Source organism: Aythya marila (assembly GCF_965140915.1).
Source record: "Aythya marila genome assembly, chromosome: 7".
In the NCBI taxonomy this organism is placed as follows: Eukaryota; Metazoa; Chordata; class Aves; order Anseriformes; family Anatidae; genus Aythya; species Aythya marila.
In genome coordinates this window covers 16,674,094-16,699,560 of record NC_139048.1, presented here as the reverse complement: position 1 = coordinate 16,699,560, position 25,467 = coordinate 16,674,094, and the positions used below count along the sequence as shown (strand labels likewise).

General features: G+C 37.0%; 1 protein-coding gene across 1 annotated transcript; it reads left to right on the top strand.

Annotated features, from left to right (window-relative positions):
* The first annotated feature begins 2,987 nt into the window (after window positions 1-2,987).
* Window positions 2,988-25,291, top strand: LOC309880348 (protein FRA10AC1 homolog). Its single transcript, XM_082765203.1, has 14 exons — window positions 2,988-3,298; window positions 6,200-6,276; window positions 8,680-8,772; window positions 8,856-8,901; window positions 9,255-9,331; window positions 9,983-10,066; window positions 10,569-10,653; window positions 15,443-15,488; window positions 18,842-18,955; window positions 19,724-19,766; window positions 20,944-21,068; window positions 21,710-21,748; window positions 23,114-23,198; window positions 23,662-25,291. The coding sequence occupies exons 1-14, from the start codon at window positions 3,266-3,268 to the stop codon at window positions 23,702-23,704; spliced, it is 990 nt and encodes a 329-aa protein (XP_082621329.1). The 5' UTR covers window positions 2,988-3,265; the 3' UTR covers window positions 23,705-25,291.
* The last annotated feature ends 176 nt before the right edge of the window (window positions 25,292-25,467 follow it).

Genomic DNA, 25,467 nt, shown 5'->3' with positions numbered 1-25,467 from the left:
TAAAATTGTCTCACATAGCAACTAGGGAGATTTGTCTTATATATTAGGAAAAAAAACACAACACTATATACCTTAAATGTTAGTAGATTCAGCTATTTAGACTGTGGAAACTCCTATACCAAAAAAAACTTTTAGGAACAGCTCAACAAATAGTCTTGTGAATTCTGCATCTCCATGATTTAGTACCTTCTTTTAGTACATACATGTTGATAAGAGTATTCCCCCCAAAAGTATGGCAGCATTCAATAAATAAGTGAACAGGTTGCTTAAGTTAACATAATGCTTCCCCCACAGCAAGTTCAGAGGTCTGCCCTGACACAGAAAGGCACATGCCAGATGTTAAAATTTACCTTTCATTCTTCAGCACAAATGATATGAGTTGATACCTATTCATAAATCATGTTGTGTTTGCAACAGCTTTACCACCAATTTAATGAATTTGAATGACCGAGAAGTGGCAAATTCAATTAAATGAAACTGGCCTCTTTTTTTTTTTTTTCTCCATACTGAGTCTATCTCTGTGGTCCACATAATATGATGTGATTACATAGACAACTGGAAGGAGTGAAAGTAGAGAAGCTAAAGCTAAACTCTTGGAAGTATTTCAGAATCATGGACATTACCTTCTGTTATTAAGAATATCCCAGCTTCACAGTAATTTCCATTTCTTCTTCCCAGAACTTTCTACGGAACTGTTACACTGACTTGTCAGAAAATTGAGTGATAAATGTAAATAATTTGAAAACTTGGAGAGAAAACATTTACTTCCTGGAGGTTTTACAACCATGTCTGACTTAGGCTTTCTGGATACAGTGGGTCTCATCTTAACCCAATTCTGGATTTAGGTCAGGAGTAAAAGGACAACTACAGTGATATTGTATTCCTCGTGAGCCATGAAGTTCAGGGCTACTGTAATTTAAGAGAACAGTTTCACATTACTGCTGATTTAATGGAGATCTGCTGCTGAAAGGGCTGTCCTTATAGCTCACCTCCCCCTTCACTCCTGTCCCATCCCTCCATTCCTAACCTGTTTTTGCACCAGCACTGATACTCAACAGATGCTGCAGCAGGAGTGTCAAAGGAGCTAGACTGGCAGCAAATTAAATACTGCAGTTCAGCAGAAGCGGTCAGACAAGCGCTACTGCCAATTTGAGAAAAGGAATGCCCTTTTCAGCAGCAGCTAACTCACAGATTGATTTACCTGTAATTGCAAACTGTGCTGCAAAGAGCTGGTTATAGAATTATTGAAATCCACTTTAAAGCTGTAATGCCTCCCACCCCCCAAGAAATGATGCCCATCTTTTTGCCCTTTTCCCCTGTATCTTTCAGTCCTCTGGGAATCTGACGAGAGAATTGTCATTCTTAGTGTCAAAGCATATTGATGCAAGGTTAAAGCAATGAAAATACTCCCAGAAGATCGAGCTATAATCTATCTACAACAAGCTATGGACAGGGCTAATTTCAACTTCCCATCTATTTAGCAGGCTGTTTCTGATCCACTTACCCAGCTGTAGGTTGTAAAGTAGCTTACTGTAGCCTGCATATAAAAAGCAGTCAGCGTTGGGATGTTTTAAAGCCAGACAGACATCAGAATAGTATAGTGCAGTAAAATGAAATTATCTAGCAGCTATTCTCAGCAAAACTGCATATACAATAACTTCAGCATCCACAACAGTTGCTATAGTTGGACTCTCTGCAGAATCTTCCTGTTCCAGAAAGTTTATATTTTCTATATGCAGGCCTTTGTGGCCACAGTACAATGATGAGATATTCAAGAATTGTAGATCTTCTCTCTACCTTTCCCACTGTTCTTCAAAGTGCATAATCAATGATATGTTGGCCCAGTTTCCAGAATCATGTCAAGATTCATTCATACTAAAGCAGTCTGCCATTTCCGTAGGAGGGGAAAAACAAAAAGAATACGCCTGCTATTACAGCTTCGTGTGTATACATTATTTATTTTGAGATATTTAAATTATTAACTAGGATAATTCCATTTTTGCAACAGTCTCTGCCCTTTAGAGGAAATGGGACACTTTCAGTGGGGCTTCAGCAGCATGCCATATACATTCAGTGAGTGCCACATACACTTGGCTCTCAGATCCTTTCCATGGAACACCACCTTTAAATCCCTTCCAGAGCTGTAACAACATAATTAGTGACAAAAATACCTGAACAAGAGAAAAAACACTTCTCTTTTGAAACTGAAATTCAGTAGCCAAAGTAAGGAGGTACATTGAAAGCTGTGCTGTGCAACAGCCTCGCTATATAATAGCAACTCCCTATAATGTTTTTCGTTAGTAACAATGAAAGTAGTATTTCAATTTCAAAAATTTTCCATTGTGAAGTAGATCTGTGATTTAAGACTCCAGGAATCAATAGCATGGCTGGGAACTCTGATATATTCCAGAATAAAGTATCTGTGATGGATTGTGGCATCTCTGACCTCAGCAGCCAACGCACCGGTTCAAGTATGGTGCGTCCTAATGTTTGATGGGAAACAGTATCAGCTGCCTGACAGCTACTTGCTGGAACTGACCGCTTAATGGTGGACACCGGCATTTCCCAGCCAGCTCACGACAACACTTCGGGGGTGCAAAGCTCTTTTCCCTCAGGCCAAACTCCACCACCCCTGGGCGAGCAGCGCCGGTGCCAGCCGCGCCGCACCGCACTGCACCGCACCGCAGCGCAGCGGGAGAAGCCAGGGGAGCACACGCAGGAGCAGCGCTGCCGGGCGACAGATGGGCTGGGGCCGGGGCCAGCCGGGCATTCCTCCCACAGGGCCCTCGCCGCCGCCGCCGCCACCCCAGCCCCGGGGCCTCTTTCCCCCGGGGAAAGGCAGCGGGGGGACCCGGCGCCCCCGAGCCCACTCCCGGCCCCGCTGCGCCCCGAGCCCCCCCCCAGCCCCTCCAGCCGGGCGGCACCCGCCGGGGCTGCTCCTACCTTCCCCGAGGCGGCGGCGGGCGCAGCCGGGGCCGTGCACCGGGATCCCGGACGGGGAGGCTCCCCTCGCCCCTCAGCATGATGAGCGCCTCTCCCCTCCCCTCCCCTGCCGGCGCGCCTCGCCCTCGCCCTCCCCCGGCCGCCGGCGCCCCGCCGCGCTCCGCCGGCCCCCCGAGCCCCTCGGCGCCCCTCCGCCGAACGCAGGCAGCTCCCGGCGCGGCCCCGCTCCGCCTCTGGCCCCGGTTTCCGGGAGGGGCCCGCGGCCCGGCCCTCGCCCGCGGCCCAAGCCCCGGTCCCGGCCCCGGCCCCGGCCGCCGCCGCCATGGTGCCCCAGCAGCTGCGCCTCGGCGCCGCCGTGAGTGGGGCCGCGGAGGGAGGGACGCGGGGAGGGGGCGGGCGGCGGCGCCGCGGGGAAGGCCCGGGGTAGGGGCAGGCCGCGGGCAGGCCGCGGGCCCCGCAGGGGCACAGCCCCCGCCGCCGTGCGGCCCGCGGCCTGCCGGGCCGGGGAAGGGCAGGGATCGGAAGGGAAGGGACGGGAAGGGACGGGAAGCTTTCAGGGCGTAAGGGGTGGCTTTGGAAGTTGCCTAGGACCAACCCAGGCCTTCCCTCAGCGTCATTTTTCACTGTGGAGCCCCACAAACCTTTGAACTCCACTGCCGTAGCCTGCTTGCTGTTTTACCTTTTACTTTTTTTTTTTGTTTTTTTGAGAGACAGTTTTAATAAAAAATTTTTGCAAAGAGGCTGTACTTTGTGGCTTTTCTCTTTGTTAGGAGCGTTCACCATGCAGTATGTACAAACACATTTCATAATCGTGTTTTTGTGAAATTAACTGAACGTCCTGTCAATTGTTTTCCACCCAAGTGGCGGCTGCAAAGTCCCAGCGAAGCCTGGAAGCTGACAGGAAGGTGCAGGAGCCCTGAGCACTGCCGCATGCGGATCCCTGTATGTTGCGCTCAGTTTCCTGTCAGTTTCCAGCCTTCAGCTCCTTGCAGCTCTGGTCTGGATCCCGGGCTCAGTTGAGGCATTCCCAGGGCAGTTTGTGCCAAAACGAGCACAGGGGCCTGCCTGGGGCTGGGCGCAGACAGGAGCACAGCCCTGTGAGCTGGGCAGGTACAGGGAAGGCTGAGTGGTGCCTGTTAAGGGAGCTGCATGATGAGGGGCCACGAGATGGGATTTTTCGTGTAGGACTGTGTTGCCGCCTTTTTTTTTTTTTTTTTTTTTTTTTTTTATGCGTTTACAGTTCAACCGCAGGAGTCAACATGAACAGTTCTCTGATGTGCACATTTCACTAGTGTGCCTTTACCTCAATGAAAAGGGTTAAAACAGGGTTGAAGGTTTTGCACCCTTTTCTGGATGCCAATGTCTCCTGCAAGTGTGGTGCTGGGGAGTTGGCATCAACAGTTGACATTTCCTGTCTGCTGTCAGTCATGTGCAACGTTACTGCATTTACCGCGTATAAACTGCTAGTTTACAGGAGCTCTAATTTAGTTAGTGCTTTCCAAAAGTGAATCCAGGATGTTGGGATTGCTTAACTGTCAGTGATTTAAGTGTATCCCAAAGTACACTTGTTTTAGTACTTGTTTTAGTTTTGTGGTTTCAGTTTGTGGTGGTGTTTGGAAAAAAAAAAAAAGTCCAACATTGGTGCAGAAGATAAAATACTCAAATAAGTTATGTAATTCTCAGGTTCATACTTTGATAAAATGTTTGGTAGTTACTTATTAGTTTAGAAAAAAAATATGAAAACAACTGTGGTATGAGAGGGTTTATCAAATAGTGAAAGTAGTTACTTTAAATTTTCTTGACAGTTTTGCATGACCATACTTACATATGCATCTTTTAAAATCTCTTAGTTTGGACACAAAGCTTTGTTATCTACCTGTCTTTTACTACAGTTAAATACGGAATAAATTTTATGTATTCTGGATTGGGTTTTTTGTTTGTGGGGTAGGGGAGAAACCAGTCTTGAAATTTCATGTTAAGCAAAGGTCTGTTTGCACTCTCCTTCTAAAGTAGAAATATTCATGAGATTCTTTGTTGGAGTCCATTTTTATGTTTTACCTTAAAGTCAGGTCATCTTGGTACCACCCTGAGGCATGCAGGGCAGTCAGTAATTGTTCGGTCTGGGTCTCCACAAGTGCCTTCAGCACTGCTGGAGCTGCTGATGCATGAACATAGCTTTGGTGCAGTACTTATCTGTGCACACAAGGACTGGTGTGCACGCCACAGTATTGGTGCTGTACTGTGCCTTCAGAAAAGGATTGGCCTAAAAGTATTGGGACATCAGTCAAGGGTGGTTGGTTTTCTTCACCCTGAATTTATCGTTGAACTTTTAATGAGATCATTTGTTGTAACTTGGATGAGCGGTTTGATCTGGCTCTTGTGTAGTTTTAGAACACTTTGCAGCTGGACAGCTAGAAGGAAGATGTGAGATTAGGAATGAGAGAGAGGAGGTGGGATCAACTAAAGCCATTGCTTCCACTGAGAGAACTGCACATGTAACTGTATGCTGAAAAATGGAGATGACAGATTTGGGCTTTAGCTAGTGCTTGTTCATTTTGATGGCATTAAGATACGGGATTATTAGTAGTATTTAATAACATAATAAGTAATAATGGTCCAAAAATGTGTGGGAAAAATATTTCATTTCGTTGTATGACTATTGTGCCGATTAAACTGTATGTTTTTATAGGCATCTTATTTTGTATTTAGATAATCAATCAGCTTTCCAGCTATTTATGTAAGATCTAACAATCTCAAATGTTGTACCACAGCCAAAGAAAAAATTTTGCTCATCCTTGTTTATTATTTTAAATGTAGGCACGTCATTTTCTGTCCTCCAGCCTTCAGAAAGAGTAAATACTTTTCTTCTGAAAGAGGAAATATTCACCTTTTCTGTATAAGAGAGATTGTTTGAAAGTAAAGACCAAAAGTGTTTTAGCATCTTTTTTTTTTTTTAGCATCTGCATCTGTTAAGATTAAGTATTGGAACATCTGCGTATAAATTATTTATATAGTGATTTTTGACAGGTTGACAGTGTCTGTGAGAAACCATAGTTTCTTTGTCCTATATTATTTAGAAAATGTTCTGCTTTGTATGTTGCATATGATTTGGTTTAAACATATGTGAGAATTTGCACTTGATTGTGTGCTCAGTGTCTTTTATTTATTCATGATGCACAGTACTGATTTCTAGTTATGCTGTATCCAAATTACTCTAGCAGGTATATTGACTGCATTGTCATTTATTTATTTCCAGGCACGTGGCCATGGCGGCTATGATTCTGATTTCAGTGATGAGGAGAATGGAGAGAAGTCTGTGCAAAAGACTAAAAGGTAATGTAGTACAGAATTAATACTTTACATTGTGTGTTTTGTCCAAATGGTCTATTACTGTGTAGAAAATTATGCTGTGGTATGTAAAGTCTGGTGTTGAACTGATTTTTGAAAAATCAACCTCTGATTCCAGCATTTCCTCACACCAAGCTTGCCAGAGCATGTTGTCTCCCAGGGACAACTGATTAAAATCTGTTCTGCCATGTCCATCTGGTGTCTATGTGCCTCTCGGTTCTTGGAGCAGTGTATTTCATTTTTCTGAGCATTAGCATGAACTGCTGGAGTTTGGCTGCTCCCTTCACTTCACTGTGATCCATCAGGAAATGTGAAACTGCTAGGAGAACAAGGCAAAAGAGGCCAAGTAGCTGCAGGCTTTGTAGATATAAAACACCTGCTTGGAGGAAGTGAAGAATTGCTACTAGTTTATTTATTTATTTATTTATTTTCATTGGGGTAGCTAATTTTCTTCATAGTAGTTCATATAGTGCTGTGTTTTGGATTTAGTGCTTAGAAATTAGTGCTGAAAACGCGTTTTACGTGTAGTTGTTGAAGAGCAGTGCTTCCACACAGAGGGAAGGTCTTTTCTGCTTCTCATGCTGCCCTAGCAGTGAGGAAGCTGGGGGTGCACCAGCAGCTGGGAAGGAACACAGCCTGGACAGCTTACACCAGCTGACCAAAGGGATGTCCCATACCATATAATGTCATGCTCAGCAATAGAAGTTGGTAGAAGAAGGAAGAAGGGAGGATGTTTGGTGATATGACACGTGTCTTCCCAAGTAACCATTATGTTTGCTGGAGCTCTGCTTTCCTGGAAGTAGCTAAACAACTGCCTGCCGATGGGAAGCAGTGAATGAATTCCTTATCTCGCTTTGCTTGCACACATGCCACTTGCTTCACTTATTAAACTGTCTTTATCTCAAGTCATGAGTTTTCTCACTTTTATCTTTCCTGTTCTCTCCCCCATCCCACTGGGCAGGAAGTGAGGAAGTGGCTTGTGGTACTTAGCTGCCTACCAAGTTTAAACCACTAAAGTTTATTAATTTATGAAGAGACCTGGGAATTGTATTGGTGAATTATATTGTACTCAATCCTTGAAATGTAACTATGTATCTCTTATTTGAGACCATTTTGCCAATTCTTTCATTGGTTTGCACAATTAGTGACCTAAAATTTTGTAGTCTGATCTTATTAAGATTTTTTTTTTTTTTAATTTATGTATTTATTTTGCTTTGGCACCATAATCCTTGCACCATACTAAACGTTTTGCCTACATTATACATACATTTCTCATACCTTTTCCTGTCTCTTCCTTGCCTTGTTATTAGACTTTATTTAAGAAGGCTTTCTGGAAACTTTCCTAAGACTCTTGCATATTTTCCTTTGTAATGAAACTGAAGGAATGGTTTTCTAGTGTTTACATTCTGGGAAAAAGTCCGTGTTTTATTCACTGGAATAATAAAAGGCATTTATTTTATAAATATGGCTGTTCTCCAGTAAAACAGTGACTAGTTTTGTTCAGTTTTGATTTTCTTTAAAAGGCCATTACACATTACACCATTCTGCTTCCTAGGTGGAACTAACCATCAGGAGCCTTTCAAAAATATCATTGCTACCCTTGTTCCGGCACTCTGCTGCTGATTCCCAGTAGGGCTCTAATGTGGGTTCACTGCATATGTGTATTTCTTTTTCTTACTCTATGATGATATTTATTTTCACTTTAAGGAAAATAGTAGTCTTAAGTTTTTTCTGTATTGCTGTTTTACAGAATCTCCTTATGGGAATTTTGTGCCTACAGGTCCTTTTGAGCAAATGATATGCTTAGTTTCTAGAGTCCTGTATCCCATAGCATAGAATATAAATTCCCTGGCCAACTGGCTACAGGTTTCTGACTTCCTTTCTTTCTGCCAGCTGGTAATTATGGAAAAATCTCCTTCTTCACCTCTGCTGAGGAATGAAACTAACTAAATATACCTTATACTAAGCTGAAGTGTATTACTTTATATTTAACTTTTATTACTTTGTTAAATTTTGAATGTATTTTTTGCTGGCTACTGACATGTATGGTTCACAAGATAGTACTTAAATTAAATTTTAAATTACCATGCTTGCACTAAGAGAGGCAAAACTGTTTAATGAGGTGTTGAGACATTAGCATGAAAGGATGGGATAGTATTATTAACAGTCACTCTTATTCAGTGAACATATTGTCCTTCCTTTTTCTACTGGGCTGTGAAGCCTAGATATATAAAGGGCTTGAAATGCAGAGTTAGTCAGAAACTGTAGAAACTAGCATAGCAGGTTTTGTCACTTGAGTTAGTGCAAAATTTGGATATGGAAATGCTATTGCTTATGGAAAGTTTTTGACTAACATTTCTCCTTTTTTTTTTTCTCCCTTATCTGTAGCACAAAGGAAGAGAGCCTTCTGGTAAAGCCATTCCAAAAAGCAAAACAAGGCAGTGTGGCTCACAGACAATTTGCAGCTGAAGAATGGGATAGGTATCTTTAATCTGATGCTCTTGTGAGGCTTTTTTTCCTTAACGTAAAGGTAAATTTCACTCAAATGTATTTGTTATTAACAGGGAAGAAGCAAGAAAAAGAAGGTTTCACTTGATATCGATGGATGCTGTATCCTTCTATTTAATTATTCTTCAAGTTTGACATGGGTTGGAGGTTGGCTTCTATATATATGCTTACAGAGCATTTTTGGAGAAGAAAGATAGTTTTATAAACTTCTAGCAGCTGGTTGAGGTTTTAAAGATGAAATTGCCTTGAAGTTCTGTATTTGGAAGGTAGCTTCTATAAGAGGTTATTAAGTAAAAGTTGCTAATTAATTCCTTTCTTTCTGGAAATTAACAACAGGTTTTTGAGAAAAAATTATTTCTGCTAAATATATAAAACATTTTTATTATTATTTTTGTTTTAAACTATCAGTAAAATAATTTAAATACTGATACAGAATCCTTAATTGCATTATTCAGTATGAAAGACATAAAAAGTTTGTGAGTGACTACATTTTATACTATGGTGGCAAAAGGGAGGATTTCCGACGTTCTGGGTAAGAACCATAAGCAGTCTTTCCCCTGAGTTCCTTAGAACCCCCTTGTTACATAAAGCTGTTAAACTGTATCTTAGGGGGAAGAGAGGGATGTGTGTGTGTATCAAGCTACTAATTATTTTGGTCACAAGTAGTAATATAGTCATTGCAAATATCTGGAGCACAAACTTGACTTGTTTCATTTTCCATCGTTTTTATAAAAGAACTTACCATGAGCTGAATTAATTCCTGTTTTGTTATATAAAAGGAAAGATGACAGGTGAGCATTAATTGAAGGTGTGTTGAGAAATATCTGGCAGTACCTTCAAAATATCAGTCTGGAACACTTTTCAAATCTTCAGAGTTGCTATCCATTGTCCAGAATAATGATATGCTTCTTTAGAGCTATCCATAACTGTCTTCGAAAAAAAATTTTCAGACAGAATGATGTCATCCACAGTTTCAGTGACCATTTACTACTGTGGATTTTTCATTTGGGAAATGGTATATGAGGGAGTAATACATTTTTAAATAGTTTAATTCCATAGTAATTCCTTTATACAGTGAGGTAGAGATAAAAACTATGAATACTGATGTTTACCAAATTACTATGTGACTGACTTTTCATGTTAATGTTATATCATACTAAAATAAAATTGCGTTCTTTTACAGAGCAAATGACAAGACAGATCTTGATATTATAAGAGAAAACCATAGATTCCTGTGGAATGAAGATGATGAAGCAGATATGAATTGGTACCTGGAACTATTATATAAAACATTGTATTTTTAGATCACTTTGTACTGAATTTGTATCCCCTATTTATTAAGAATTACTGTTCATACTTAGTGATCATTCTTTTATCTTTAATGCATTTAGCAATGAAAGACCTTTAAGAAGTTTAGTAACATCACTTAGTGGCAAAATGATATGGTGACAGAAAAAAGGAAAAAGTATTTGTGCATTCTCTGAGATGACTGTTCTGAAAATCCTGAAGGAACCCTTTCTTAAACAAGCAAACAACAACAAAAACAAAACAAAACAAAACACTTTAATTTGTGATTTTGTATATATATTTTAGATGCATTTTCCTGCTTTTGTGGAAATTGTCTCTTATCTCAAGGAGTGTATTTCTGTTGTATTTCTAGCTCTACAACTTCAGATGAAACAAAACATCTTTGTCTGGTTAATGTCATTAAAATATAAAATAAATAGTATTATGTTCTATATTTAATAAAAATAATACCTTTTTTACAGGGAGAAGAGACTTGCCAAGAAGTATTATGATAAATTATTCAAAGAATACTGTATAGCAGATCTCAGTAGATATAAAGAGAATAAGGTATGTTTCATTTTTGTAAATCATTTTGGTGTTAAAGTATGCCTTCTTTTTCTAACAACAACATAAATGTTGTGAAACCAGATTGTTAGTACCCCTTCCCTAGAAAGAGAGTTGAGAGAAACTGTCAGGTTATTTAATAAGCAGCAGCAGTTTTGAATCCAAGCATTGTCACTGCCCCAAAAATGTGCTTCTGTGGGAATAGAAACATTTCTCTCTGATGGGGTTTTATGAAGAGGTACATTGTGTGTAAGAAAGGCACAAAATGCAGAGAGGCTGGGGAGAGAAGGCTAAAGGGGTTTGTCTAGAGAGAAACATTTGATGAAGCCTAAAAAAACCTTGGGAATGTTACTGTTTAAAAAAAAAAAAAAAGTCTAAAAAGAGATAGTTTTGTACTTGAAGGGTGGCTGAAACAATTTTGGATATGCTTGTTCTAAAGCAGTATCTGTCGCTGCTTCTTCTTCTCTGTTTATGGAAACAAGATTTGTATTTTTTTGTAAATAAATAAAATTTCTTAAGAGAACCAAACAAATTCCAAGACCAGTTTTCCTTCCTAGCCAAAACAGTCTTTGTTGTTTCCAAGGTTTTGTCTAACCTTTTAGTCAAAAAGAGTATGTGAATTTTGTATTGTAATTTTGCAAAGTGTTGCTGAACTCAAATGCCTATTAGTGTTGTTAGCACATAGTAACAACCCAGCCCTGCGAACAGTGTCTATGTAAAGTTCTTTGAGACTATTTATAGTATTGAAAATTATACTCACTGGTAAATATTTGCAAGGACTAGGCTTAAACTCTAATATTAGGCAGAAAAGAGGACAGCCGTCTAAAGGTGATTAAACAGAAAAATACAAAATTAAATTATTTTATTTTCCTACAGTTTCATATCCCTCTGTATCTTGTCCCCACCCCCACCCCAACCTGAGTTTCCCTTGAGCATGCTTACAGATTTTGTTTCTTTCCTTACTGTGCCAAGTTTCCATATGCTTGCTATCTTTTGTGGGAAACTGTTTTGCCACAGTTTCCTATTTTTGTGTGTGTGTTGTGTGAACAGTATTCCCTTGTCAGACTTCAAATGTGACTGTCCTAACTTTGAGGTCACTCTGAATTCCTGTTTATGTTAGTAAGTCATTACCTATATTTTTGGAACTGCCATTTCAGCATAAGTGATACAGCAGGTAATTTGTTCTCTTTATTAGGTTATGCTTTCTGTCCTCAAATATGTTCTGACTGTGCAAGAGTCCTTTCTCCAGTTCATTCTCAATTATTGATTTATCCATGCCCATGTTTGGTACAGAAGGATGCCAAAAGCAAGTTTTTTCTTGGGAGTCAGAAATAGGCTGCTGATCAGTTCCTGTTCACACCAATGGAATGAAGCAAGTGCTTTCAGATTTTTTCTGCCTCAATTCTTTTTCTGTTTTCCAGAAACTGAAGGCAGTTATCTTTAGCCCCTCGTGCCTTCTGTTTTGCAGTGCTGGTGCTATGAGAGATGTAGGGTGGATGGCAAGCTTCTAAGCTGGTCAATCTTTTGTTTCATAGTTGATGATGCTTCTTTATATGCCGTTAGGTGGTGCTAAACTTGGCAATGAGTTTGTGTGTGTGTGTTTTTATCTATCTATTTATAAAAAGCTTTTATCAAAAAACATAGTTTGAGACTTGCCCATACATAGTCATCTGTCTTTTCACATATATAATTGTTTTTCTACTAGACGAAATCTTCTCGCCAGCTAATTCTTCTACAGACCTATGCATAGAGATTGTAGTTACGATCTCATTTAGAACATTTCTTCTGAGAAAATGAACTCAGTTGTCCTAAATAGCGGATAATGATAAGTATCATTTTTGTGGGAAGCACCCTGCTGAGGTCTGAAAAATCAGCAGACTATCTTGCCAAAGACAAGAAGTTCAAAAAGCAAACAATAAGAAGCCTTATACCTCCTGTGTACAGCTTCATTAAGTTGATATTTTTTGTTAAAGGAATTTCTGGGCCCAAGAGCATGCAAGGGGCAAGGCTGCTGCAGCTCCCTGCACCCAGTTCCAACCAGTAATGAGGCTGAAAATGTATTCCTCATAGGCACCCACACAGAGCACACGGACACCCATATAAGTGTATAATAATCATAGTTATTATTATGTACATACAATGTACACACAGGATCATCCACACAGATTGCAGACGTGAGCACAGAGCAGTCACACAAAGATAGTACCAGTGGCATCATCCTGCTCCTTACCTTTCTATTACTCTGCATTTTTTCTTCCCCAAAGCTCTCAGAGTCCTTTTCTGCCTTGAGTTCATTCCCTAAATGTCCTGTAATAAATCCTCTGCAGTCCCAGAAAGCTCTTCCCCTGCGTGCCATGTTGTGTCTCACCCCTCCATCTGAAAGATGATCTAGAGAGCTGTTCCTGATGGCTCATTATGATGGGTTTCACACCTGGACAATGATGGTTCTGCCTGGACAGCCCTGGCAGTTCATTCCTCTGGAGTTGGTACCTTGGGTTTCTAACCAGTGTTGTGCTTCTATACCTCTCTGGGGTTGTGGAGGTGCACCTTTGATGGCCTGCTGGCTTCTGTGATGGGCCTTGAAGCAGCAGGGGTCAGGGTATTATTTGAGTTCTTTCTACTGCCATTGTCTCTCTGTGCTTCTTTGGGGGGTGTAGATGATCTTTTATCAAATTTAGTTAGCTTTTCTCAAATTAGTTCTTCCTAAAATTACATACCTGAAGTCAGTAATAGAATTTTGTAGCCAGTTTTTAGTAACCTAAACATGGAGAAAAAGAGAAAGACCAAAGCTTATGTTCGTTAAGCAGAAGCCCATTCCTCCTCATGTGCACCTTACCTCATTACCGTGAAGGTGCACTGAATAAGGAAACATCTCTGGTAGAGTGACAACTGAACACCAAGGTATTTTTTTAATGGTGCAACTCTCACAGTTTTGCTACATAAACAAGGATCTTTGCACACAGAGGATTACATTATTTTTTTTCTTTGCGTGTCGTTTCCTTTACTTTTAATTTTACTGAGCAATGCCAAGGTGGTCCTAAGGTATGAGGCTGCTTGTAGACATTGGATAAATGTGCTTTGACAACTTTTGCCTTAGGTGTGTCTGCTACTCCTTACATTTCCCTAGATCAGATTTACTTGAGGTCAAGGTTGTCTTTGTACCTCTGCATCTTGTCTGCAACCTTTGAGGCTGATAAATGACCATCTGTGTATTGTCATATTTTAGCTCTATTGTCAATTTTGCTGTGCAGAAAGGGAGAGTGCTCTGCATATAAGTTTTACTTCGTTAGGTATTAGACTAGAAATGTTCTGTTTTCTTAGCCTTCGTATTTTTCCAGAAGGATTCTTATTTGCTGTCTCTGCTTTGTTTTGTAGCTCAACAGATTGGAAATGTCTGCCATTTGCTAAGAAATGAAATGCATCTGACAACTGGTCATTAAACAGAATATTTTATTCTTTTGCTGAGTTTTTTTTTTCCCCCAGATCTTTTTCAGATTTCTAGGCCAACTTGTCTTCCACTTGGTAATGTTAATATGTTCACTTTTGTCAGCATAGAAGGTTTTTCTGTGAAAAGAAAAATATTTAAAATATCTGTGGTATTTTTCCACAGTTTTGTTTAAATTTTAAATGTTGCTGCAGCTAATCAATGTTATGAAAGCAGTCTGCATTCGATTGAGAATTTAACTGTTTATGGATATTAAAAGATCTTTCATATTTTTTTAAACTGTCATTTCTTCATAAGTTAGCCATTTGATAGTCCCATGAAAACATTTTGGAGTTGCTCGACTGAGTCTTGGTCTACCTTGAAGGTAGAGAAATAGCTCATTCAGTATCTTGCTGAACTCATTTAACGAGGAAGGTGAGGCAGAATAACTGCTTCTGCTTTCCTTCATTTTGCAGGCTATTGATGAACCTACCCTATTTTTTATTTTTTCTATGTTGTTTAATCTGTTCCTGGTTTAGTTAGAGGACTTAAGTTGTTGCTTCGTTTTTATTTTATTGGTTTCTTCTTATCCGTTTTTGCTCTCCATCATTTTCCATTAGTTGGTGGAATAGTGATGGGCAAAAATTGAATTGCAGATAAGGACAGGTTTCATCCAAGCAGTAAACTGGGCTTCTGGTTGGTGGTTCTGGCTGCATATTTTCTTATTATTGTGGTCTCTTTTTTTCTTGATACTGTTGCAGAAATACTTTGTGAAGGATATCAAATGATTTATATCATAACAGGTCATGCTTGGACTGTGAGAGAAAATGCATAAAAGTACTGAAGTAGCAAAGGTGTGCATGGATAACCTGGTGACTGGGGAAGTGGAAGAGGGACTATAGAAAAGCATTTCACACACTATAGCCTACAGCACACACATGCAAAACTGATGCCAAAATACTGTTGACATTTAATCTTAAACTTGCAATATTTTTCAGTTGTATTACAAGCTTTTCAGAATTGGAATACCATTTAAAACAAGAATAAAAAAACACTGTAGATCAACTGTTGATTTCCATTATTGATATCTATCCCAATTTCCCGTTTGTTTTTCTGCCTGCTGTGAAACTTTTAAAAAGTTAATTCATGATCAAACACAGCATCTACTAGAATTTGAATTGCATGAGTAAGTTGGGATACTTTTGGTAACCAGAAAGAGAAAGATACTTTTAATTAACAGATAAAGAAATTAAATTTTAGTAACCAGAATTTAATGAATGAAATGCAGGACATCAGTCACTGAAAATAGACTTTATATTACGGAATATATTGACTGTTCAAAACTGATTTTGGTTCTTATCACGACAGTTTGGATTTAGATGGAGACACGAGAAAGAAGTAATTTCAGGAAAAGGTAATAATGCTCTCTTTCATTTTATATTGCATTTCACCTTGCCTTTTGCTTCTCTTGTTTCTTTTCAACATAATTATTTTGGATAGTATTTGACAATTTATGCTGATAAGTGTATCAGATGGTGATAGACAATAAATTGAGGTAGCTGTTAACTTCACTGTTTTATTCCACATAGCTCTAATCTACATAGATTTTTTTAATAGAATCACAGAGGTTGGAAAAGACCTCCAAGATCATCTGGTCCAACCAACCCCCTACCACCAATATTACCATATCCCCAAGTACCACATCCAGCCTTTCCTTAAACACCCCCAGGGCCAGTGACTCCATCACCTCCCTGGGCAACCCATTCCAATGCCTAACCACCCTGAGAAGAAATTTCTCCCAATTTCCAATCTGACTGAACCTCCCCTGGCGCTACTTGAGGCCATTCCCTCCTATTGCTACTTATCTGCAAGGAGAAGCTGACCCCTCTAGATCCCTACCACTTCCTTTCAGGTAGCTGTAGAGAGCAATAAGGTCTCCCCTGAGCCTCCTTTTCTCCAGCCTAAATTAAGAGAACACGTAATTTACTTTCGCAAGGTCAAATTTGTAATGAACACCAACATAATGCATTTGATGATGTAGAATGTCATGGATATATTTTTCAGCTGCTTCTCTCCAGTAGTTCTACATTTACTTATTAGTCTTCGATACCTTTAATTGAAGTCTCTGAATTCTTTTCTCAAAAGATCGTTTTTTAAAGTTTTTCCAATGTTGTTTTGGAACATGTTAACTTCTTAATTAAAGTACTACACACGACATCTGTTTCAGGCTAACCTGGTTTTGAAACCTTCAGTGAGAATGGTTGTCATCTCTTCCTATCCTGTCTCTAAATCAGCAACTTATTCTAGCTGACTCTGTATGTGGGTTGATAACGTTGTATTACTGGAACTTATACAGTGGTCCTCATTTCATTGCTTAGGGGCATGGAGTTTTCAACCGAACAAGCAAGAAAATTATGTGAACATATTGCTGTTCCTGGGGGTAGAATGCTTGTGCACCTTATGCAGTTTTCAGGAGTCATGCATGCACATGCAAGATAATTGAGTGGAGTGATACAGTTGATCAGAAAAGATTTGTAAACAGTTCTATTTATTATTATGCGTTACAAGAAATTAGAAATACAATGCTGTTGTGTTTTGTTTGTTTGTTTGTTTGTTTTCATCGTGTTTCTAAAGGTAGTTGTAGTCATATGTTGCTTTCAGCACTACAGATTATATTAACAGGTACCTAAATTTGATACAGTTGTATGTCTTATTGAACGAACACTTTTAAAAGATAACAGAAGTTAATGAGAAATTCATAATTTATGAATTATTGTGGCTTCGTCAGGGAGAAAAGAATTTAAAGATACATTGTACTTTTAATACCTGATACACTATTTTAAAATGCAGGAGAAAGTGCAGAATTACATGTTTTAAGTTTTCTAACGAAAAGTGTAAAGCTTGTAGAACAATTGGAACATAAGAATTGAGAAATGGTATCTCTCACCACTGAGGGGCGCAAGAATCCACCTGGCGTATGAGATGCTCTGGCTAAGTGCAGTTTGAAGTGGTTATTTAAGAAAGACATAACTAATGTCTTTCTTTTGCTATTTTCTAATATAAGTCCGTAATATAAATTACTTTAATCAATGTGTAATAAAGCATTAATACCTACCTTAACCTGGTCAGCTATGTATGAATGAATTATGATTCATATTTTTAAAAAGAGAGTATGTGCTTAATTTAGCTGTGACAGTAATAGTGGTGCTAAGAACTGCTGCTGGTGGATTGAGTTATGGTTTGGGGTATGTTAAGAAGGGAACATAGGAATGGGTTATTCACATTTGGTTGCTTTGTTTTACATGCCTTTCTTTGTAAGGTCATGGGGAAGGAGAGTTAGGATGAGTGAAAGGGGATTGTAACGATCTCTTCTCTGAAAAAAATATTTTTAATGACATTCTACAGTGATAAACACTATTGAAAAAAACTTCACGAACAGCAGAATTATTTATTCAAGTCAGGGCTTGAGCATGTGTTTTAAGCATTGCAGTGTGAAAGAAGAGGTTGAGAAAAGCCTGACCATTTGTATACATATATGGTAAGAAGTAAGGATCTTCTTCTAAGAAAAAAAAAATGCACCATCATTTAAAATATTTAGATCATCATAAATATATATAAATGTATAAGGTCACAGAATTATGGTGACCTACACAGTAAAGTCCTGGCTTACCTAGCAGTTCATTCCTTGCCTTAGCAATCTGAAGATACTGATTTTTTTCAAAGGACAAGGGGAAAAAACAAACAAAAAAAAAAAAAAAATTGATTAAGTTCCCAAAAGTCTTAAATAGTATAAATTTTTCCTTGTTGATTTTCATTTTTTTATGATTGGTATAAATGATTCCAGATTATACAGGTTCCTGATAACCACACCTTTCATGGGGTTAAACATTTTGAAAATATATGAATTCAAAACTTTTTATAATGGCAGAATATAATTGCAGAACTGAAGTATCTGAGGACACTTCCAATCCATTAGTTAGCAGCTTAAACAGAATGTTCTGAGGTTAATCGTTCACAAACAGTCCTGCTTGTGAGCCTATTAATATAGATCCTTACTGCCAGCTCTGCATACAAATTAGTCCTCTGCGAAGTGAATATGTATGTCTTTATTACTGCAATATTGGGAACCCAGTGGTGTAAACAACATTGATTACATGTATGTTGTTTTAAAATCAGTGTTGTATTTAATATAATAAACCCAAGGAAACATTTAAAGCTGCTGCATGCTTTTTCACATAATTAAATTTATTTTTTAAAGTATAGTTTTTCTTAAAGGAAAGTGTTTATGGAAAGTCACTAAAATGCAAATTGTATGTCTAGTATATCAAGTAAATTTGTTAGGTAATAAGAATGTGGACATCTTAATCTTTTTTATTCATTGTACATTGGATAGATTATGTCATTAGAGATGTACGGCTGAATTGTACCTGCTGATACATCATGCTCTGATAAGTAACATTTAGGGCATACTATATATCCTAGTTCAGGATTAGGCTATTTTTTTTCCCCCCTTAAGATCTTCCTTCCTCTATGCAATGTAAAATGAAATTTTAGTTGTTCTTTCTTTGCAAATATGCAATATGAGACAAGTATGATTGTTTTGTCATTATAGTTATTGTTTCCTTAATCTAGGTTTTATTTTTAGGTTGGGGCTTTTTTCTTTGAAAGAAAATGAAAGCAAAAACTGAGCAAAACTGGAAATAACAACCCCAAGCCTAAGCATGTTAATCACTGAACCTTGTTTTGCAATATCTGATGTCTTTAAAGGTCAGTTTTCTTGTGGAAATAAGCACTGTGATGAGGAAGAAGGCCTGAAGAGCTGGGAGGTGAATTTTGGTTATGTTGAACATGGTGAAAAGAGGAATGCACTTGTGAAATTGAGTAAGTCAATCCTTCAAGGATATATAAACCTAAAAGAAGAACCTACTCTTGAAAAGCTATAGAGTGAGACCTAAAGATAATGATACTAGTTCATGAAAAGTGGAAAATAAGCTGTAGAATAGGAGTTAATTTTGTTAGATTAATTAAAGGTAGCAAAGGTCTTGATTTGTTGAGAATGGCTACTATTGTTATGTATGGCAAAGTTGTTACAGGTTGTGCACTTCATCCTGTATAATTCATGATGTCATAAAATTAGAATAATTTATAAGCTATTTTCTATACAGGCATGTCTGGGTTTATTGGACAATACTGACTTGCAAGGAAAGTTCATAATTTTCATTGCTTAATTTTGTGGTTTAGGAGTTTTTAGGGCTTTGAAACAGTCAAGTTTTTGTACACCTTCAGCTCAACTGAGGTTATTTTTACATCTTTTGTTTTCTTCCAAAAAGTCTAGCTTTAATTAACTTGCTTCCTTTTCTATTCTCATCTCTTGAGTGGGGTTTTCTTATTCAGTACATTTTGCTATACTCAGCAGATAATTAAACTTAGCAAAATTGACACAGTTTTTCTACGTAAAAGAAGCAAATAGTGTTTTTTCTTTTGTGCACAAAACACTCCAGGTGGCAACACTTGGTCTCTACTGAAGACGTAAGAGACTTGTGGATCTTCTGTACAATTGTAAAACAATTTGATCTGTTTATTAATAAGGTTCTTTTAGTTGTGCTTATCGAATACATGGCTATGGTATTCTCATTCTCTCTTTTTCAGGACTATGTCCAGAATGTTCCTACAAACTAAACTTCCATCACCGGTAATTAAATATTTTGAAAATATGGGGGATGAATTATTGATATGTTGCTAGTATGAATAACAGCAAATAAGGATAAAAGTTCAACTAGATAATTAGAAACTTAATTGACACTGAAGCATATTCTGTTCTGGAGTTCTTATAAAGTCATTGGCTTGATATTGTTGGGAGTTAGGTATTTTTGTGCTAATGAATTTACAAAACTTCCCAAACTAGGAGAATCTTCCTTCCCCCAAAGTTTCTTTTCCTTAGTTTTCGCCCAATAGTTATTTTTCTCTTCAGAAAGTTTATGAAAAACACCATCCTTTTATTTTACCTTTAGCTGTGTTTTAAGAATTGGAAAGCTTTTCCTTTGCTAAAAAATAGGATTATTATGTGTGTCATCAGTGCTTTGAAATTCTGAATTTAAGTATTTTTTCTTTGAGAATCACTCCTAATAACAGAGAAAACTACTCAACTTGGAACATATAAAATATGTGCATTAACACTTGCTTTGTTTTTGATTATCATCTCTAATCTTTTTGAATTTAACAGCTTTTCCAGTGTCATGGTTTTCTGGTCCTTGAAGTGGTCTCAGTTGTATGGCTTCATTGCTAAATTATCTAAACAGCATGTGAAAGTAAAACCTTTGAGCTAGGAAACTACTGTTTCTGTTTTAAATGAAAGGTGTGTCTAGATGGATTTATACATAAAAGGTAGTTTATTTTAAAAGATAATTCATACTCAGTTTCATTAAAGTGCTGTGTAGGCACATGCTAAGGACAATTAACTAACTGAGGTTTGTTTGACTTGTTTATTTTTTACTAAAATTGTAAAACCACATGATTTCAAAAAAAGCACAATCAAGCATATTTTCTCTTAGTTGGCTTCAGAGCAGTACATACTCAGAAATAATTTTCCTGACTGTTTTAGATTAAGAAGCAGCAAAAAATCTTTACGTTCATACAGTAAGCCTACATAAGTCACATGGAAAATAAAATACATGGTTTGTTGATCTGCAGCAGATCTTAGGCCTGAGATTCTTCTGCGTCAGATGATTTTTTTGTTTTGTTTTGTTTTGTTTAACTAATGATAAGCTTCAGAAAAAAATGGCAACTGTTTGAATTAAATACCTAAGATTTACTCTTGCTTGAAGGGTATATATACCAAAGAAGATGTACTTTTTATTTTTTTTTTAAAGGAGGAAAGAAATCAAAGCAAGCAAGAAAAGAGGCACAGCTGTACTGAGCACTAAAGAACCAAAAGTTAAGAAGACAAAATTATCTCGTTCAACAAAAAAGAAGTCAAAAAAAAAAAAACATAAAGGTACATTTAAATTTTAAACCTTCAATATTATTTTAAAAAAAAAAAAAAAAAAAAAGATGAATGTTAATTTTACCATACCCAAATAGGTATGTAAATAGATATGCAAAATATGTAGATATGCAATTGTTTCTAGACTGTAACATAGGTGGTCAAAAAGATACATTTTTTATGTTAAAGAAAAAGATTTATGTGAAAAAAAAAAAAGAAAGATTCATTTCTTACATTATATAGAGAGGAAGAACCTTTTGAGAAATGTTTATTGCCACAAAAATTTGTTCAAGAATTGGATATTATATTAGATTGTACATTGTCCAAAAATCAGATGTTGCATACCAGAGAGGTTCTGAAGTACTTAATTCCTTGAGGAGTTGAAAGCCTTTTGGAAATGTAAGATAACCTTTTTACACCCCAGATCTTGGGATAACTTATTTGAGCTCAAACAGATGATCTTTGAACTTATGAAAAGAAATGCTTTGCTTCAGTGTTTACTTTGGTTTTTTGAATGTAATGGAGTATGTATGCATGTGCACGTTTATGTGTAATTTGTTGTAACAGAAGTATCCTTTGTAAACATTTTAAGATAACAGATAAAACCAAGATAAGCTTACTATTTTTTAAATTGTTTTTGTGTTTCTTTCTAGATGAGGTTTCTTCGGAAGATTCAGATAATTCTGATAAAGGTAGAGTATTTCATTATCTTCTGCATCTTTGTTTTTATAAGTTGAATTATTTCATATACATTTGTCGTTGGTCTTAGCATTCATTGGCAGTTCTAATATTTGATAAGATGGCAAGAAGGCTGTGTTGAAAACAAGCAGAGATAGTAAGGTTCAACATAATTACTTATAAATATTGGAGAAAATATAAGGAATTTTAAGAAGAAAATCTTTAAGGAAAGAAGAAAAGTGTGGTTGTATACACAATGAAAATAGTCCAGAAAATAAAGGGGTAGATTGTTCCAGAAAAGAGCAGACAGCGCAACAGTACCCCAATTATTGTTAATAATTGGACAGTTCCAGGTATGTAAATATGTGCTGCGTAAATAAAGTACTTTTCTAATACAGTAAGTACTACAATTCCTTTCATCGAACAATAGAAAGATCTACTGAACTCACAAAATTAATAGGAGAGTACTGGGAGGAGACACCATGCCAAAAAAATTCTAGGCTTTAATAAAAGTCTTCCAGCTATAACTAGTAGTACCTCAGAGATGCATTGCAGATGGATGTGCTCAGAGTCTCAGTGACTGCTTAGGCAGTGGTTATCTTTGTATCTCAGTAATTCTAGTACCCAATTTCTTTCCGGGTGAAATAAGCCCCATCTTCTGGTCATCCTTATTCATGCTGCAGAGTCTCAAGAAAGGACTTAATGTTTCTGTTTGTTGCTGTGCTGTGCAATATACTTTGAGGAATGTCCTAGACAAGGAAGGATACAGGGTAGAGATACAGGAAGACCCAAAGCAGTTTTCTGAAAACTTGGATCATGCCCAAAAGTCTCCATGGAAAGCTTTATTGGAAGATTTTAGAATGGTGGTGGTTTTGTTTTGTTTGTTTTGTTTTGTTTTCTGTAAGTCAAGGCATATTTCTGATAATGAGACTTTCTTGTTTTTCACTCCTTTTGTATACTTACATGGAATAATTTATGTAATAATCTATATTTTCTGGCAATTTCACTGATACATTACCATTGATGTGTCATTCAAGGAGTAAACTAATTCATTCATTTAATATCACAAGTTATATTGTAATACAACTGTATTGTAATAAAGTAGTTGTTATTATAAAACTGCTGTTTTACCAAGATCAGTGTTCTGACATGATTTTTACTATGTTTGGCCAAAATATCAGTCACTGATACCTGAGTCTTCTTGGTGCTGTATTGAATAAGACTAGAAAATGTTTTCATTTTTACTTTCAAAGTAAAGCATTTTTTTTGTTCTTGGGGTTAAAATGAAAAGTTTCTCCTACCTACTTATTTATTATAAATAAGTAAATAAATAAATTCTTTCAAAACTTATTACTTAAGCACTCTAAATTTTTTAACAGATTCAGAAAACAGTGATGTGCAAGATGGTCCTTCAGATGCTGATTTTTGGAAAGGCCCTCTACAAGAAACAGATGAAAAATCACGGTTAGTTCATCACAGTTAACATTTATCTGGTATTGTGATCATTTGGAACTGCAAAGGCAGAAACTGAGTGTTTTAATGACTCTGACATTTAAAGTTATGTCAAATCGTCTATGTAGTGAATCTAGGAATGTTTTTTTATATAAGAGGACACATACAGAGCACTGGTGGATAAACCTTTGTCAAGTTGCTACATTATCACTGCTGTTTTATCTGCTACTGTCCTGTTAACTATCTTAGACAGTCAAACTATCATGACAGTCAAATCACTGCTGTCGTACAGAAGAGGAAATGTGAAGGGTAGGGGAATGTATTGAATCAAAGTGAGTCAAGGTGATCTATACTGGGTACATAATTTAGACATATTCTGACCAGAAATCTGCTGAATGTTTTTCATACAAAGATTTATCTCCTAGATACAGATCAAAAGCAGAACTTTCTTTGACATATTTTTATTTTTCTACAGGGAAGAAGAGTTTGATGAATACTTTCAAGACTTGTTTCTCTGAAATTTGAAATTGATGTAGGTTGATTTTCTTCATTAATTGTCTAGGGACAATTAGGGACCAGAAATGTCTTTCTGAGAGCATACCTTTTCCACGGTCACTCCATATGAACCATCTGACTGGATTATCTTTGCAGAAGGCTTCAGGGCTAAAAGCTTTCTTTTTTTTTTTTGTCGTAAGCTGAGTACTCATGAAATATGAGAAATATTTTTTCAGTTCATAGCAAAAGATTTATGACACCCTATCATAAAAATTGGAAGAAGGTAAACAATCAAGAAAATAGTTTATTGACAGTATACCACAGAAGTAGGCTGTTCTTTATTTTATCCCAAAATTCAATTGCCAGATTTTTGTAAAGTGCATTTTAGAAGACTCTATTACTGGTTTAAAAACATACACTTTATTATATTCATGTTTGTAATTTATTAAACAAGAGTTAATAGCTTTGAAGTTATCAGTCATGTAGACTTCAATATTCAGGTATTAGCCTGTGTAAGTATTTTTAAATGCCATTAGAGAAGTTCATTTTTGTCAACGGTGTATTTTATTTGAATTTAAGTAAGTCATATCTGAAATGTCTCCCCTGCTCTTTAAAAAGTTTTCATTGTGACCTTATTTTAAATTTTATTTATAATATGATGTGACTGGTAATTCCACTCCTTACTAAAAATCTGAATGGCTGTTGAAATCTTTGATTTAATAAAGTGTGTGGCTTGCTGCTCAAGAGGTACACGTGGCTTGTATGTTATCTGTGGTTTCTGATCTCCTTAGCATTGATAGAATGTTAATCCTTCTTTAAAGTGTAATCCTGAATATACAAGTAAAGAATGTATAGTGCTTGAGAAACCTACTGGATTCATCTCTGTTTTCAAATTGAAACACAACTTTAAGCATTCTTTATTGCATATTTCCAAAGAAACAGTCTGCACATGAATAGTTACGGTGGCCATTTTCTTTGTTGGATGAAAATTACTTTGGATAAAAAGGACGAACTCTTGAATTAAGTGTCCATGTAATACAAGTTGAGGAAAGTTAACATTACAGAAAATGTATTTTTATAAACGTTTTCCACTGTAGATATATTTGTAGAAAGTATTTATGGTAAGTATTTTATGTGGAAAATGTAACAGAGATGGTTGCAGTGTATTTATGAACATACTACAAGTACTCATGAATGAGTAGACAACTATTTACAGGTATTTCTTAACATAATTACATTTTAGGCAGTTTTTACTTACATAATAGATGACAGTACAAGGACATATTTAGGGTGTCCTTGAATAACAAATAAACGTAGCCTTGCATGAAGGCTTCTTTAGGTAAGAAGGTGGATTTAAAGGTTAATTCTCTGTCATCTTGCAAGCTTGGTTGAGAGCCAAATCCAATCTGCAGCAATCTGCTTACATGTATGTAACTTGCCCAAACAGGCTTTTGTAGAATGTGTTGCTGTATTTGTTGCTGCAAGTGTTGCATATTAGGTGTATGTGCTGGATAACTAACTTTGTTGTGAGACCTCAAAATATATTTATAAAATGTTACAGCATTTATATTAAATACATAATTTAATACAGTTTGAATAAAATTACATGATGAAACAACCTTGGAGTACCTTTCTTTTGTATCTACATTTAATACAGAATAATACACAATATCCAGTTTTGTGTCATAACTACATTTGCATAAAATATTTGGCCCATTTGTAAATAATGATGTAATAAGTGGGAAACTTTTAATTTTGAGTGATAGTTGTACACGGTATCTATCTT

What these genes read in the sequence shown, in the direction of transcription:
- LOC309880348 (XM_082765203.1), top strand. Translation starts at nt 3,266, where the DNA reads ATGGTGCCCCAGCAGCTGCGCCTCGGCGCCGCC. An exon ending in AGCTGCGCCTCGGCGCCGCC is followed by an intron (nt 3,299 to 6,199) that starts GTGAGTGGGGCC and finishes ATTTATTTCCAG; the next exon opens with GCACGTGGCCATGGCGGCTA. An exon ending in AAAAAAAAAAAAACATAAAG is followed by an intron (nt 21,069 to 21,709) that starts GTACATTTAAAT and finishes GTTTCTTTCTAG; the next exon opens with ATGAGGTTTCTTCGGAAGAT.